The following is a 16,947-nucleotide window of genomic DNA, read 5'->3' on the forward strand; positions in this document are numbered from 1 at the left end:
TTAATCTTTTGCATAGCTCAGAAGTTCCCACCCAGCTCTTTTGTTAGTAGCACAGGGGCTTATGGGTGGTTCTTGTTGCACAGACCACCAATGGGGTTGACAAATAGGAGGTGAGATGCTGCTGTCCTGTTGGGTCAGCGGCAGCAGTTCTAATTTCCTGGTCAAAGTGAGATCAGAGATAAAAGAACAGACTTGTGGGTACCACTGCGATGAGTCATGAGAATGTCTAAAGATGGCTGGTTCTGTGCAGCTGTATCCCCAAGCACTGACACTCAGATGGCTCACATGGCCAGGAGATGCCCCGCTGGGACTCACACACAAAGAGGTGCCCGTTTTCCTCTGAAGATGCTCAGGAGGTAGTCTTTGGGTGGGCTGGTGTGTCTTTAATACCACGCGTCCTTTTCTTACTCTTCATCCTTTTTATTTTTTACATTATTTATTTATTTATTTATTTACTTACTTATTTGAGACACAGTCTCGCTCTGTTGCCCAGGCTGGAGTGCAGTGGCCCGATCTGGGCTCACTGCAACCTCTGCCTCCCCGGTTCAAGCGATTCTCCTGCCTCCGCCTCCTGAATAGCTGGGATTACAGGCGCATGCCACCATGCCCGGCTAATTTTTGTATTTTTAGTAGAGACAGGGTTTCACCATGTTGGTTAGGCTGGTCTCAAACTCCTGACCTCCTGATCCTCCTGCCTCGGCCTCGCAAAGTGCTGGGATTACAGGTGTGAGCTACCATGCCTGGTCTATTTATTTATTTATTTTATTATTATTATTTTCTTGAGACGGAGTTTTGCTCTTGTTGCCCAGGCTGGAGTGCAATGGCGCGATGTTGGCTCACTGCAACCTCCGCCTCCCAGGTTAAAGCAATTCTCTTGTCTCAGCCTCCTGAGTAGCTGGGATCACAGGCTTGTGCCATCAGGCCCAGCTAATGTTTTGATTTTTTAGTAGAGACGGCGTTTCACCATATTGGTCAGGCTGGTCTCATACCCCTGACTTCAGATTATCCATCCGCCTCAGCCTCCCAAAGTGCGGGGATTACAGGCATGAGCCACCGTGCCTGGCCTATTTAGTTATTTTTAGACGGAGTCTTGGTCTGTTGCCCAGGCTGAAGTGCAGTGGCAACGATCATAGCTCACTGCAGCCTCCACCTCCTGGGCTCAAGGAATCCTCCTGCCTCAGTCTCCTGAGTAGCTGAGACTACAGGCATGCGCCACCATGCCTGGCTTAGTTATTTTTATTTATTTGTTTATTTGAGACAGGGTCTCACTCCTGTTGCCCAGGCTGGAGTAGAGCGGTGTGATCTCGGCACTGCAGCCTGTGCCTGGTCTCTTCTTCCTTTTTAACAAAAGGAACAACTCAAAAAGGCAATGATATCTGGCTAGATTTAATAATATACTTTGCCCTTTATTGTATTCACTTTTATGTTTCTCCTCTAACAGGGAAAGTATCACTGGTTTTCCCCTTATGGTTGTGATATAGTTGCCTTTTAAAATAAAATTTGGGCCAGGCACAGTGACTCATGCCTGTAATCTCAGCACTTTAGGAGGCCAAGGCAGGAGGATCACTTGAGCCCAGGAGTTTGAGACCAGCCTGGGCAATATAGTGAGACCCCATCTCTACAAAAATTTAAAAATTAGCCAAGTTAGTGGTGCACACCTGTTGTCCCAACTACTTGGGAGGCTGAGGCAGGAGAATTGTTCAAGTCCAGGGATTGGAGGCTGCAGTGAGCTATAATCATACCAATGCACTCCAGCCTGGGCAACAGGGTGAGACACTGTCTCAAAAACTAACTAAATAAATTTAATTAAATTTGTTTAAATAAAGTAATTAAAAAAAGATTATTGGCCAGGCGTGGTGGCTCATGCCTGTAATCCCAGCACTTTGGGAGGCTGAGGTGGGAGGATCACTTGAACTCAGGAGTTCCAGACCAGCCTGGGCAACATGGAGAAACCCCGTCTCTATAAAAAATAAAAAAAAAATTAGCCGAGTGTGGTGGGGCATGCCTGTGGTTCCAGTTACTTGGGAGGCTGAGGTGGAAGGATCATCTGAGCCTGGGAAGCAGAGGTTGCAGTGAGCCAAGATTGTACCACTGCACTCCAGCCTGGATGACAGAACAAGACTGTCTTAAAAAAAAAAAAAGATTATTAAGTTAACAGTAGTACAAATGGCATTATATGTGACAAATTGTAAAGGCAATTTGAGCTTTAAGTTGGCAGAAAAAGATGGCAAAAATCCAAAGGCGGTAGGGAATGACCTCAGCCAGCAAGGGGACTGCTGGTGGCCACTTCATTGCTCTGAGCCTTGCTCTTCTCATCTGTTAAATGAAGGTTATTGCTTTTATTTGCAGAAGGGTCTCAAGAACGAAACATCGTATCTATAAACTCCCTGGCTAGAGTAGAGGCTCTATTATTGATAAGTTTATTAGTATTACAAAGGTAAGAGAGTGGCCCATAACTTCCTGATCCTTTAAACAGTAGTAGCTGTTTACAAGTAATAGTGTGACCTGCGAGTGGTGAAATTAGATTGATAGTTGCTTCTTCTTTTTTTTGTAATGTAATTTTTTTCCCCTAGAGGAGTTTTTCTTCATTCCTCAAGGCCTCAGCTCCTAAGGGGCTTTGGTGGAGGTCCTGGGGCAGCACCTGCAGGATTAAATCCGGATGCGAGTATTCTGTCCTTTCAGGCTACAGGAGCTAATTTCCTGATTAGATTTCTGTGACTGGCACAACTCACCCAGTAATTGCAATTACCTTTGGACCAACCCAGTAGCTTCATATGCAGTTTGGGAAGCACATAGGCTCGAAGGCACTGGCTTCAGAAATGTTCCTGACAGCTGCAACCTCTACTATGTTTCCAATGACTAACTTTTTTTGTTGTTTTGAAACAAGGTCCCACTCTGTCGCCCAGGCTGGAGTGCAATGGGCAGTCTCAAGGTCTGGGTTTGGCTTACTGCAACCTCTGCCTCCCGAGTTTTGAGTGATTTTCCTGCCTCAGCCTCCCCAGTAGCTGAGATTACAGGCGCCCACCACCACGCCTGGCTAATTTTTGTATTTTTAGTAGAGACGGGGTTTCACCATGTTGGCCAGGCCAGTCTCAAACTCCTGACCTCAGGTGATCCTCCAGCCTCAGCCTCAGCCTCAGCCTCAGCCTCAGCCTCAGCCTCGGCCTTCCAAAGTGTTGGGATTACAGGCGTGAGCCTCCGCGCCCGGACTTTTTTTTTTTTAAGATATGTTAACGCTGGGCTTGTTTTGCAGCACATTGCATTCTGTTCCACCTGTGACATCTATCGCGACCGCTGAGGGCGGTCCCTTTGCTGCGGGAGAAGCAGTTGTAACAGTAAGCAGCGGCTGGGAGGAGCATGGCCCGCGGGCTGGGTGTCCCTGCTTAGGTGGCAAGGTCCGGGCTTCACGTGCTGCCAGGTGTCTGCCCACAGAGTCTAGCAGCCAGCAGGAGGTTGGTGGGAGACTGATACAAACCCTGTCCCCATGGGTCACCCTTTCTCCCCTAAACTAAGTTCATTCCTACTTTCCAACACTCACTTTTGCCCTACTACCCTCCATCAGCCCGAGAAAAAAAGAATCCAAGAATAATAAAAGAGTCCCATTTTGCAGCCTAGAAAACTGAGGTCTGTAGTGGTGCTCTACGGCCGGGTGCGGTGGCTCACGCATGTAATCCCAGCACTTTGGGAGGCTGAGGCGGGCGGATCACAAGGTCAGGAGATTCGGACCATCCTTGGCTAACATGGTGAAAACCCCGTCTCTACTAAAAATACAAAAAAATTAGCCGGGCGTGGTGGCGGGCGCCTGTAGTCCCAGCTGCTTGGAGGCTGAGGCAGGAGAATGGCATGAACCCGGAGGGTGGAGCTTGCAGTAAGCCGAGATCGCGCCACTGCACTCCAGCCTGGTCAATAGAGCGAAACGAGGGAGGATCACTTAAGGTCGGGAGTTCGAGGCCAGCCTTGATATCATGGTTAGACTCCGCATCTATTTAAAAACAAAACAAAAGCTGGGCGCGGTGGCTCACGCCTGTAAGCCCAGCACTTTGGGAGGCAGGCTTAGGTGGGCGGATCACAAGGTCAAGAGTTCAAGACAAGCCTGGCCAACAAGGTGAAACTGTCTCTACTGAAGATTAGCCGGGTGTAGTGGTGGACGCCTGTAGTCTCAGCTACTCGGGAGGCTGAGGCAGGAGAATCGCTTGAACCCGGGAGGCGGAAGTTGCCGTGAGCCGAGATCGCGCCATTGCACTCCAGCCTGGGTGACAGGGCGAGACTCCGTCTCAAAAAAAAAGGCCGGGTGTGTTGGCCCGCGCCTGCAGTCCCCGCTACTTGGGAGGCTGAGGCTGGAGCATCGCTTGATCCTGGGAGGTCGAGGCTGCAAAGAGCCGAGATCGCAACACTGCTCTCCAGACTGGGCGACAGAGCGAGGTCCCATCTCTTAAAAAAAAAGAACTGTGCTCAAGGGCATCTGCCGTGTCTGGGGCACAAAACCCCTCCTGGTCTCCTCTCTCAGGGCCGTCCGCGAGTCCAGCGGATCCCACTCGTCTTTGCAGCGGGGACGGGGGATCGGCTGAGTTGATCCCATGCCAACAAGCCCAAGTAGTCCGGGCAAGACGCTCGGCGGCGCAGTCAACGCTCCCTCGGCCATGGGCTCCCCTCTTGGGAAAAGCTTTTCCAAACCGCCGGGCCCAGGGCCCAGAGCTCCAGCCGCGCCCTCGACGTGGCGTCGAGTCTGGCCCCTTCCACCGCGGCGCGCGGGCTTCACCCAGCAGGGACGCGCCTGGATCCACGCCGTCACCACTGACTCCCCGGGCTCCAGGGCAGGGCGCAGGTCCACAGCCAGGGCTTCGCTGCGGCCCCTGAGACCCCCGTGCCTTCCCTGCGCTGTGGCGGCATTCGCAAAGTTGAGCCAGCCACGACGCCCAGAGACAACCCCGAGGCGCCGCGCCCAGGGCGCAGGTCTCTGGGTGACGAGCCCCGCAAGGGGCGCGGGTTCGGGGCCCGCGACGGGGCGGGGCGCGGCGCGTCTCCAGAGCTCCCGTGCTCGGCCCCAGGCGGGGCTAGAAGGGCCGCGGGACGGGTCGGGAGTGGAGGGGCGGGGAAGGGCGGGGCAAGGGGCGGGGCCGCACGTCCTCTCCGGCCAGCCTCAGCCGCCGCGCCACAGTCCGCCCTCAGCGCCCGCGCCGCTAGCATGACCGACGCGCTGTTGCCCGCGGCCCCCCAGCCGCTGGAGAAGGAGAACGACGGCTACTTTCGGAAGGTGGGTGGCTTCGAGCGGGCGGGGACCTGCGGGCTCCAGACCTCCTTTCCCCCAGGCCCTGCAGGGGCCGTGGGAGCGCGCAGTCGGGGTCCACCAGGCTGGGAGGGGGAGGGGGCGCACTGGGCCGGCGCTGGCCGGACGGAGGCCGGCGGGGAGGAGGTGGGCGGCGATGTCCCCGGCGTCCCGAGCAGGTGGCATCCGGGACTGGGCGGGGAGTAGGGGAGGCGCATGTGGCCGCCCCGCGCAGGTGCGGGCGGAGGACCTGGAGGGGTGCTTGGGTCTCCCCCCTCCCAGCCCCCCGCCACCCCTCGCTTGCGATCCCTGGTGCCTGGGGAAAGGACCGGTTCCTGGCTGCGCTGGCGCCCTTGGCCTCTGGGCGCGTTGCAGGAGCGCTTGGTGGGAGCGCGGGTGGAGACAGACCATCCCAGGCGGGTTGGCGGTCTCATATTTATTTTAGGCGCTCTGTCGCCCAGGCTGAAGTGCAGTGGCGCGATTATAGCTCACTGCAGCCTCGACTTCCTGAGCTCCAGCGATCCTCCCGCCCCAGCCTCCCGAGTAACTGGGACTGCTGGCGCGCCACCTTGCCACGCTAATTTTTTGTAGAACTGGGGTATCGCTCTGTTGCCCAGACTGGTCGCAAACTCTTGGGCTCAAGGGATCCTCCCGCCCCGGTCTACCAAAGTGCTGGGATTACAGGCGTGAGCCACTGCGCCCGGCCGGCGGTCTCTTTTTTGCCTCCAAAATGCTTCCAACGTCCGCCTGTGGGACTTTTCAGGGAGCAGGGGAGAGCTGCTGGTGGGAGGGAGCCTCCGGCGTTGCCCCCTCCTCGGCTCCGGGTCGTCCAGGAGGGCGTGAGCACCGCAGGTGAGGCCCACGGTCTTGTGCGTCTCACTGTGTGTCAAAGCGGATTTGTCTTGTTGTCCGGGAGACTTGGCGGGGGCTGGCGGCGGGCGGCGGGTGCGGGCCTCGCGGGCTCTTGGCATGTCCAGGAGCTCTTGGGCTCACACTGCGGAGTTCTGCCCAGAAGATAACAGTCAGGGAGCTGAGTCCCTCAAAAGCGACCCCAGCCTGCGGAGCAGGGGCCCTGGGATAGCCGCAGGCGTCAGGGCCTGGGCTACAAAGATGCTTTGGAGCCCGGAGTCATGGTTATACCTTCCACGCCTTCCTCTCTCTAGGTCCCGAGCAAGTCTAAAAATAGCTTTTGGCCCTTGGCCAGGGATCACTGAGAGGGTGGAGAGATTGTTGTTGATTTTCGTTTTTATAATACATACGACAGTGCATAATTATAAATAGGGAAGTGAAACTTTCCCATAAACGAATCAATTCTTAATTGTTCAAAGCCTTAGGATCCAGTTCCTAAATGGTCTTGGCATCTTCCTCCTTCTCTCAGGTGACACAGAGAGACTGGGCTTTGCTAACTGGTGAGGAGCCCTGGGCAAGACAGTGTGGGGCAGAGTGGGAAAACTTAGTTTTTGTGAAGTTGCTTTTAGCATTAAAAAAAAAAAGTAGTTTTGAGGTATATTTAAGTTCAAAGATGTCATCATGGAATTACAGGATTATAACTTCTAATTATGTGTGGCGTTTGGGACAGAGGATCACAGGCCATGGAATTGCAGCAGGAGGCCTGGCCTGGGAATTCCTATGTCTGTCCTCAGGCCCCAGGGCCTGACTGCCACTCCCACAAAATTGCTGTGTGGCCTCCCCCAAGTTGCTGCCTCTTTCTGGGACATTTCCTCCCCAGACTGTTCTCTGAGCAGATGTAGCTCTGGAACTCCAGCAGCACCTGGGGGAAAATGGCAGCAAGAGGAGCACACCTGTGAGGGGTGGTCCCAAGCCTCCCAGAACACGTTTTCCTGTGGGAGCCCTCCATGTCTGTGAGCCCAGGGGAGGACTTCTTGCTCCACACTGGGAAAGAGTGGATGGCAAGAGAGCTAGGAAAGGCGCACAGTTGGATGTTTTTCATTTATTTATTTATGATGATGATGACGATGATTATGATGATGATGATGAAACAGAGTCTCACTCTGTCGCTTAGGCTGGAGTGCAGTGGTGTGATCTCGGCTCACTGCAACCTCTGCTTCCCGGGTTCAAGCATTTCTGCCTCAGCCTTCCAAGTAGCTGGGATTACAGGTGCCTGCCACCACGCCTGGCTAATTTTTTGTATTTTTAGTAGAAATGGGGTTTCACCATGTTGGCCAGGCTAGTCTTGAACTCCTGACCTTTAGCGATCCACCCGCCACGGCCTCCCAAAGTGCTGGGATTACAGGCGTGAGTCACTGCGCCCGGCTACAGGTTTTTTTTTTTTTTTTCCCCCTGAGATGGAGTCTCTCTCTGTCGCCCAGGCTGGAGTGCAGTGGCACGATCTCAGCTCACTGCAACCTCCACCTACCAGAATGAAGTGATTCTCCCGCCTCAGCCTTCCCAGTAGCTGAGACTACAGGCTCATATCACCATGCCCGGCTAACTTTTGTATTTTTAGTAGAGGCAAGGTTTCGCCATGTTGGCCAGGCTGGTCTTGAACTCCTGACCTCAGGTGATCTGCCCACCTCGGCCTCCTAAAGTGGGGTGTTTTTTAGATGCAGTTTCTCTGGTGTTGGATGAGAGAATCGGGGTGCAAAATAAGAGGAATCATTGCTTTACAATTAAAAGCATCAATTTTGAAAATGAGACCTTGTAACAATTGTTGTGCTACTCCATGTTAAGTCATACCAGTTCAAAGAGTCTATTTGTCCTAGGAAAATAAAAGGTGTTGATGCTGAATCTTTCCTGATCTCTGACCTGAACCAGTTTGATCTAAAGCAAATGAGGGCTGGGTGTGGTGGCTCATACCTGTAATCCCAGTAGTTTGGGAGGCCGAGGCAGGCGGATCTCTTGAAGCCAGGAGTGCCAGACCAGCCTGGGCAACATAGCAAGACCTTGGCTGTATAAAAAATTTTAAAAATAAAAATGAAAACAAAACAAAACCAAATGGCTGAATGAAAGGCAGGTGCTGACCAGGTGTGGTGGCTCACACCTGTAATCCCAGTATTTTGAGATGCTGAGGCAGGTGGATCACTTGAGGTCAGGAGTTCGAGACCAGCCTGGCCTACATGGTGAAACCCTGTCTCTACTAAAAATATAAAAATTAGCCGGATGTAGTGGCAGGCGCCTGTAATCCTAGCTACTCGAGAGAGTGAGGCAAGAGACTCGCTTGAACCCGGGAGGCGGAGGTTGCAGTGAGCTGAAATCACACCACTGCACTCCAGCCTGGGCAACAGAGCGAGACTCCATACCCCCGCAACCCCCATCAAAAAAAAGATCCCAGCACTTTGGGAGGCCAAGGTGGGCAGATCACGAGGTCAGGAGATCGAGACCTTCCTGGCTAAAACGGTGAAACCCCGTCTCTACTAAAAATACAAAAAATTAGCTGGGCGTTGTGGCGGGCGCCTGTAGTCCCAGTTGTTCGGGAGGCTGAGGCAGGAGAATGGCAGAGCTTGCAGTGAGCCGAGATCGCGCCACTGCACTCCAGCCTGGGTGACAGAGCGAGACTCCGTCTCAAAAAAAAAAAAAAAAAAAGGCAGGTGCTGTCCAGGTGAAAGGAGAGAAAGAGCCCTTCAGGAAGAGGGAACAGCTTGGACAGAGCTGTGGACTTGTGAGTGCTTTGTAGGCACCCCCGGGGTGTGGAGGTGTTAGTGGGAGCCAGGCAGTTCAGGGTCATGCATCTTGCTTGACCTGGGAACTGTGGAATCCATCAAAGTATTTAAAGCAGGACCAGACCTGTGAGATTTGTGTAAGAAAAAGACCACTTTGACACATGAATGGTGAAAGGGTGGTGGATGGGAAAGAAGCTATGGTGGAGCCAGGCAGGGAGGCATTGGGAGGATTTAGCTACTTGTAATACCTATCATCTTTGCCCTTCCTTCTCTGTTACGGACTACTGATGATGCAGTCAGTGACAGTGCTGTGAGTGGGGTGCAGTGCCTCACACCTGTAATCTCAGCATTTTGGGAGGCCAAGGTGGGAGGATTGCTTGAGGCCAGGAATTCAAGCCCACTCTGGGCAATATAGCAAAACCCCATCTCTATAAGAAGTTTAAAAATCAGCCTGGCATAGTGTTGTGTTCCTGTAATCCCATATACTCAGGAGGCCTAGGTGGGAGGATATCCGGAGCCCACGAGGTTGAGGCTGCAGTGAGCTGTTATCATGTCACTGCACTCCAGCCTGGATGACAGAGTGAGACGAGACCCTGTCTCACAAAAAAAAAAAAAAAAAAAGAAATAGCCATGTAAACACAGCCTCAATCACCCATTCTTTCCACCAGCTTGCACCCTTAGCTCAGAGCAGGGGTCCACACAGAAGGCAGAGATTCCAGTGATGAGGAGGTTGGAATGATAGAGCTGGAGAAAAGGCAATATCTGGCAGAGAGGGAAAGAACTGATGTGACAGGTTATGGCAGGGAAGGAGCTGCCAATGAGAATCCAAAATGCCTGCCTATTAGCCAGGTGTAGTGGCACCCAGCTGTGGTCCCAGCTACTCAGGAGGCTGAGGCAGGAGGATCGCTGAGCCTGGGAGGTGGAGGCTGCAGTGAGCCGAGATCACGCCACTGCATTCCAACTTGGACAGCAGAATGAGACCCTGTCTCAAAAAAAAGTCACAATGCCTGCCTGAGGCGTCTGGTCATGCGCCCCCTCGAGATCCATGAACGTGGGTGAACGTGGGGGCCAGTGCGTAGACTTGATGGCCCTCGTGGGATATCCATGTGGCGGTCCCAGCAGAGAGCCCACTCCATGGGCCCAGCAGCCATGCAGGCGCCCTGGCTGGAGATGCAGTTTTGGGTGGCACCAATTGGGAGGCAGTTGGGGTATTGAGTGAAAGGATCTGGGCTAGAAGGGAATAGTTCCTCCGCTTAAGAGATGGGTAGAGAGGTGGGAGGAAAGCCAGAAGGGTGGCCAGGTCTAGGAAGCTGAGAGGTCAGTCTTGTTAGTGGAGCGAGGCTTGACAAGTCAGAAGAATGCTGGAAGGTCCTGGATTTAGTCCTTTAGGAGTCGTTAGGAAATGCATGATTGGAGAATTGGGGACAAAAGTCAGTGTGACAGGGTACAGGAGGAGAAGGGCAGGGAAGATATTACTGGAGAAAGAGGGGAGCTGAGAAGAGAGAAGGCAGCTTTGTTTTAGAATGTGGAAGTCCAGAGCCGGTTAAAGACAAAGGTGTGGCAGGGCACAGTGGCTCACACTGTAATCCCAGCACTTTGGGAGGCCGAGGCGGGCAGATCACCTGAGGTTAGAAGTTTGAGAGCAGCCTGGCCAACACGGTGAAACCCTGTCTCTACTAAAAGTACCAAAAATTAGCAAGGCGTGGTGGCAGGCACCTGTGATCCCAGCTACTCGGGAGGCTGAGGCAGGAGAATCGCCTGAACCCGTGAGGTGGAGGTTGCAGTGAGCTGAGATTGCGCCACTGCACTCTAGCCTGAGCAGCAGAGCGAGACTCCGTCTCAAAAAAAAAAAAAAAAAAGATAAAAGAAAAAAACAAAAGTGAAGAAGTTGGGTGGGGAATGGCTGGAGATTCAGGGAGAAGGTGAGCTGGGGATGGGTCCCAGGAGTCGAGGAAGGGGTGAAGATTGCCAACAGCTGCTGCATTGATTGGGTGTCTGAGCCACCCGGGGGCAGTGAGTGAGAACCCATGAGGCTTCCGATCTTGTATTTTTTTTTTTTTTTTTGAGACAGAGTCTTGCTCTGTCCCCCAGGCTGGAGTGCAGTGGCACAATCTCAGCTCCCTGCAACCTCCACCTCCTGGGTTCAAGCGATTCTCATGCCTCAACCACCTGAGTGGCTGAGACTACAGATGTGCACCACCATGCCCGGCTAATTGTATTTTTTAGTAGAGACAGGGTTTCACCACGTTGGTCAGGCTGGTCTTGAACTCCTGACCTCAAGTGATCCACCCACCTTGGCCTCCCAAAGTGCTGGGATTATAGGTGTGAGTCCCTGCACCTGGACCTGTATTTTGACTATTGGGATTTCTTTGTTGTTGTTGAGACGGAGTCTCGCTCTGTCACCAGGCTGGAATGGAATGGCGCGATCTCGGCTCACTGCAACCTCCGCCTCCCGGGTTCAAGTGATTCTCCTGCCTCAGCTTCCCGAGTAGCTGGGACTACAGGCGCGTGCCACCATGCCCAGCTAATTTTTGTATATTTAGTAGAGTTGGGGTTTCACCATGTTGTCCAAGATGGTCTCAACCTCTGGACTGCGTGATCCGCCTGCCTCGGCCTCCCAAAGTGCTGGGATTACAGGCATGAGCCACCGCGCCTGGCGACTATTGGGATTTTGTGCACACTTAAGGATCAAATGAATTTCCACTGAAGTCAAGCTTCTCTTTCATCCTGTTCTCTGTGTCATGCCTTCCCTCCCCTTTTCTTTAAAATGACATTATGCTCCATTCATCCGAAAAGGATTTATGGAGCGACAGCTCAGTGCCTGACCCCTCCTCAGGTTCTGGGGCATTCCGGACCCTGACTCGATATGGTTTCTTTGACAGCAGTTCCCAGCAGGTCTCGTTTCCTGGAGTGCTGAGCAGTGCTGGGAATTGGTGCTTTGTTGGGATGGCTCTGGCCATGCTTGAAAAGGAATCAGCCTCTTGGCTTTTTTTGTTTCTGAAACGGGGTCTTGCTCTGTTGCCCAGGCTGGAGTGCAGTGGTGCACTCTCGGCTCACTGCATCCTCCACCTCCGGGGTTCAAACAGTACTCCTGCCTCAGCCTCCCAAGTAGCTGGGATTATAGGCGCCCGCCACCATGCCCAGCTAATTTTTGTATTTTTAGTAGAAATGGTGTTTCACTATGTTGTCCAGGCTGGTCCTGAACTCCCGACCTCAAGTGATTTGCCCGCTTTGGCCTCCCAAAGTGCTGGGATTACAGGTGTGAGCCATGGTGCCTGGCCTGGAATCAGCCTCTTGGCTTTAGTTTAGAGAGCAAAAAGTGGGGTGGTCCACGGGCCTTAATCAGAGCTTCAACTGTGCTTTGTGCACCTAATTGCTCAAAAGTCCCTTATGTGGGCTGGGTGTGGATCCTGAATGTGTAAGACAGTCACTGGTGGGAGATGGAGGGAGTCCCCTTTTTTTTTTTTTTTTTGAGACAGAGTTTCCCTCTTGTTGCCCAGGCTGGAGTGCAATAGTGCAATCTTGGCTCACCACAACCTCCACCTCCCGGGATCAAGCGATTCTCCTGCCTCAGCCTCCCCAGTAGCTGGGATTACAGGCGTGCACCGCCACGCCCAGCTAATTTTTGTATTTTTAGTAGAGACGGGGTTTCTCCATGTTGGTCAGGCTAGTCTCAAATTCCCAACCTCAGGTGATCTGCCCTCCTTGGCCTCCCAAAGTGCTGGGATTACAGGGGTAAGCCAGTGCACCAAGTCCAGGAGTCCCCTTGTTAATTGGTCTTTTTGGAATCAGGTAGGATGACTTGGCTGTACAGAGCCTCAAGACGTAACTTAGCCTCAGGTTGGAAATGGACACCCCCAGTACAGACCTCCTGGTCTGGGCTGGCACCTTGGGAGGTCTCTGAAAAAAGAAACCTTTCAGGTCTATTTTTTTTTTTTCTATCTTTTTTTTTTTTTTTTTTTTTTGAGACGGAGTTTCACTCTGTCACCCAGGCAGGAGTGTAGTGGCGCGGTCTTGGCTCACCACAACCTCTGCCTCCCCGGTTCAAGTGATGTGCCTCAGGCTCCTGAGTAGCTGGGATTACAGGCATGCGCCACCATGCCTGGCTAATTTTGTATTTTTAGTAAAGACAAGGTTTCTCCATGTTGGTCTCGAACTCCAGACCTCAGGTGATCTGCCCGCCTTGGCCTCCCAAAGTGCCGGGATTACAGGCGTGAGCCACCATGCCCAGCCTCAAGTCTATTATAAAATCATGTCTCTCACTTTTTTCTTTTCTTTTTTTTCTTTCTTTTTTGACAGAGTGTTGCTGTGTCATCCAGGCTGGAGTTCAGTGGCATGATCATGGCTCACTGCATCCTCAACCTCCCTGGCTCCAGCGATCCTCCTGTCTCAGCCTCCTGAGTAGCTGGGACAACAGGCATGAGCCACAAAGCCTGGCTAATTTTTAAATTTTTTGTAGAGACAGGGTCTCACTGTGTTGCCCGTGCTGGCCTCGAACTCTTTTTTTTTTTTTTTGAGACAGAGTCTGGCTCTGTTGCCCAGGCTGGAGTGCAGTGGCGCCATCTCGGTTCACTGCAAGCTCCGCCTCCCGGGTCAACGCCATTCTTCTACCTCAGCCTCTGGAGTAGCTGGGACTACAGGTGCCCGCCACCACGTCCGGCTAATTTTTTTTTTTTTTGGTGTTTTTAGTAGAGACGGGGTTTCACCGTGTTAGCCAGGATGGTCTCAATCTCCTGACCTCGGACTCCCAAAGTGCTGGGATTACAGGCGTGAGCCACCGCGCCCGGCCTGGTCTCGAACTCTTTGGGCCCAAGCCTCAGCCTTCCACAGTGCTCGGATTACAGGCATGAGCCACCGCACCCAGCTTTCCCTGGCTTCTCACTATATTTTTTCTTTCTCATTATGTTACTGTGTTTAAACAGAGGTACAGCTCTGTAAGATTACTATAAATTACTTTCTCAACTTATATTACTATAAAATTATTTCTCAAGAAGTGGAAATGCAACTTCTTTTCCCCAGATTTTTATGCTCTTCCTACTGAAAATCTTGGAAGAATTATTGTTCTCTGGCCTGTAGTTAAATGCAAAGTAATGTAATTTTCTAGAATGCTGCATCCTGATAGCAATTCCTTTTCTGCAACTGCCCCTGTACCCCATAGTACTAAAACTCACAGGAAAATCTGTTCTTGGCCATGAAGAAAAGCAGCTGGAAGGCCGGGGGTGGTGGCTTATGCCTGTAATCCCAGCACTTTGGGAAGCTGAGGTGGGTGGATCACCTGAGGTTGGGAGTTTGAGACCAGCCTGACCAACATGGAGAAACTCCGTCTCTACTAAAAATATAAAATTAGCTGGGTGTGGTGGTGCATATCTGTAATCCCAGCTACTCAGGAGGCTGAGGCAGGAGAATGGCTTGAGCCTGAGAGGCAGAGGTTTCAGTGAGCTGAGATCATGCCATTGCACTCCAGCCAGGGCAACAAGAACAAAAAACTCCATCTCAAAAAAAAAAAAAAAAAAAAAAAAAAAGAAAAGAAAATAAAAGCAGCTGGAAACAAACTAGAGAAAGCCTTTCCCCAGGGCCGTTGAAAGGCCCGAAATGAAAGGTCTTGGCACTATGTGGAAGAGGAGAGTGAGTACACAGTGAGGCATTGTCACTTCTTATCTCTGCCTCTTCATCCTTTGGGAATGCTAATGCCCCCAAATGAATTTAGCTCCATTGTTTTTACTCAAGAGCTGTAGGAGAAGTTGTTTCTTGTTCACAGAAACCTCCAGCCTGGACAGGGCCTCCGGGTTCATTGTGTCCTGTTTTATGGTCCCTGTTGACTCTGGGCTTCCTGGAGGCTCCGGCAGAGAAGGAAGGAGAATTTTTGTTTATTGTTTTTTTTTTTTTAACCCAGAAGCTCCTTGCAGTCTTCTCTCTGCAAGGAGCAGGGATCTACTCTTTGATGAATGAGCAGCATTCGTCTTAGGGAGGGCTAATTTCGTGTTAGACACTTGTGTGCATCTTTTATGAGCGCACGTGTGGATGAGGAAGCCTTCTGATGGGTTGAGTCCACCAGGCACAGCGTGGGTCATGTGGGATCAGCAGCTCCAGCTCTATTGGTACTGATACTACCCCTCCGGCTGTTTAGATCCATCCCCTTGGAGGCTTGAGTCAATTCCCAGGTGGAGAGGGAGGGAGGCAGAGGAGAGTAAAGGTTGGTGATGCTGACCCTACTCCTGATTCCCCATCATGGTCTAAAACGGTTTTTTTCTGTTTTCTTTCTTTTTTTTTTTTTTTTAAAGATGACAGAATCTGGCTCTGTCACCCAGGCTGACGTGCAGATTACTGTAGCCTTGACCACCTTGGCTCAAGTGATCCTCCTGCCTCAGCCTCCCAAGTAGCTGGGACTACAGGCATGATTAAAAATCGCCACACCTGGCTGATTTTTATTTTTATTTTTTGTAGAGATGGGGTCTTACTGTGTTGCCTAGGCTGGTCTTGAACTCCTGCCCTCAAGCAATCCTCCCGTCTCAGTGGTGGGCTATTACAGGTGTGAACCACTGCACCCACCCCTAAGCCAGATCTTGAAGACCAGGCTGGATCCAGGCTGACTGTGGCCTTGGAGAGGGTCTGCCCAGCTGCATGGTATCCGCCATCAGCCCCGAGGGCCTGCCTGACCAACAGTCTTCAACTGTGGGATCCTGGCTGGGGGGTATCCCCTGGCAGAAACAGAATTTTCAGGGTGACTCAGAGGAGAGACAACATGATGACCTGTAACACTGTAAATGTCCCTTGTTTCCTGGGGCCATTTGGATGGTTGCCACGACACCACCTGATGCTACTGGGCATTGGCTTTAGCCTGATCAACACTTCCTCCTTTGGCTCAGGTACCAGCGTCCCATGACACAAAGGCTGCATTGGAGGTAGCCATAGGACACAGTCGAACTGCAGGTACTGCTCAGCCAGAGGCTGGGTGTCTGGCAGAGCAGCAGTAATGGGTGCCAAGTGAGGACAAGGTTCCCCACTTGGAGCACCAGGGACGGAGACACCACGGTGAATGATATGAGTCCCTCAGGGCTGCCCATTCAGACCCTCGGAGTTCCCTATGGCCAGGTTTCCATTTGATTGTAACGAGAAAAGGGGACCAGCCCAGTGGCTCACGCCTGTGATCCTAGCACTTTGGGAGTCCGAGCCAAGAGGATCATTTGAGGTCAGGAGTTCGAGACCAGCCTGGACAACATGGTGAAACCCTGTTTCTACTAAAAATGCAAAATTAGTCGGGTGTGGTGCTGCATGCCTGTAATCCCAGCTACTTGGGAGGCTGAGGCAGGAGAATCGCTTGAACCTCGGAGGTGGGGGTTGCAGTCAGCTGAGATTGTGCCACTGCACTCCAGCCTGCTGGGTGACAGAGCAAGATTCTGTCTCAAAAAAAAAAAAAAAAAAAAAAAAACAAAGAAGAAAAAAAGGGCAGGTGGTAAAAAAAAGGCTGGATGTAGTGGCTCACACCTGTAATCCCAGCACTTTAGGAGGCCAGGGTGGGCAGATCACATGAGCTCAGGAGTTCAAGACCAGCCTGGGCTGCATCAACAAAACTCTGTCTCTACAAAAAATACAATAAAATTAGCCAGGTGTGGTGGTGTGGACCTGTAGTCCCAGCTTCTTGGGAGGCTGAGGTGGGAGGATTGCTTGAGCCCCGGGATGTTGAGGCTGCTGTGAATGGAGATCTCGCCACTGCACTCCAGCCTGGGCAAGAGAGTGAGATCCTGCCTCAAAAACAAGAGGCTGGGTGCAGTGGCTCACACCTGTAATCCCAGCACTTTGGTAGGCTGAGGCGGGTGGATCACCTGAGGTCTTAGGAGTTCAAGACCAGCCTGGCCAACACAGTGAAACCACGTCTCTAGTAAAAAATACAAAAATTAGCTGGGTGTCCGGGTGCAGTGGCTCACGCCTGTAATCCCAGCACTTTGGAGGCCAAGGCAGGTGGATCACGAGGTCAGGAGTTCAAGACTAGCCTGACCAACATGGTGAAACCCCATCTCTACTAAAACTACAAAAATTAGCCAGGCATGGTGGCGCGCACCT

The 16,947-nt window shown here is 52.1% G+C and overlaps 1 protein-coding gene across 1 annotated transcript in view; it reads left to right on the forward strand.

The window, feature by feature from the left end:
- The first annotated feature begins 5,129 nt into the window (after positions 1-5,129).
- Positions 5,130-16,947, forward strand: part of RHPN2 (rhophilin Rho GTPase binding protein 2) — an 83,996-nt gene continuing 72,178 nt past the window's right edge. The window contains exon 1 of the mRNA XM_030820244.1: positions 5,130-5,254. Coding sequence (XP_030676104.1) covers positions 5,186-5,254 — 69 coding nt within the window. The 5' untranslated portion in view covers positions 5,130-5,185. The remainder of the gene's footprint in view (positions 5,255-16,947) is intronic.

This window comes from Nomascus leucogenys, chromosome 10 (genome assembly GCF_006542625.1).
Source record: "Nomascus leucogenys isolate Asia chromosome 10, Asia_NLE_v1, whole genome shotgun sequence".
NCBI lineage: Eukaryota > Metazoa > Chordata > Mammalia > Primates > Hylobatidae > Nomascus > Nomascus leucogenys.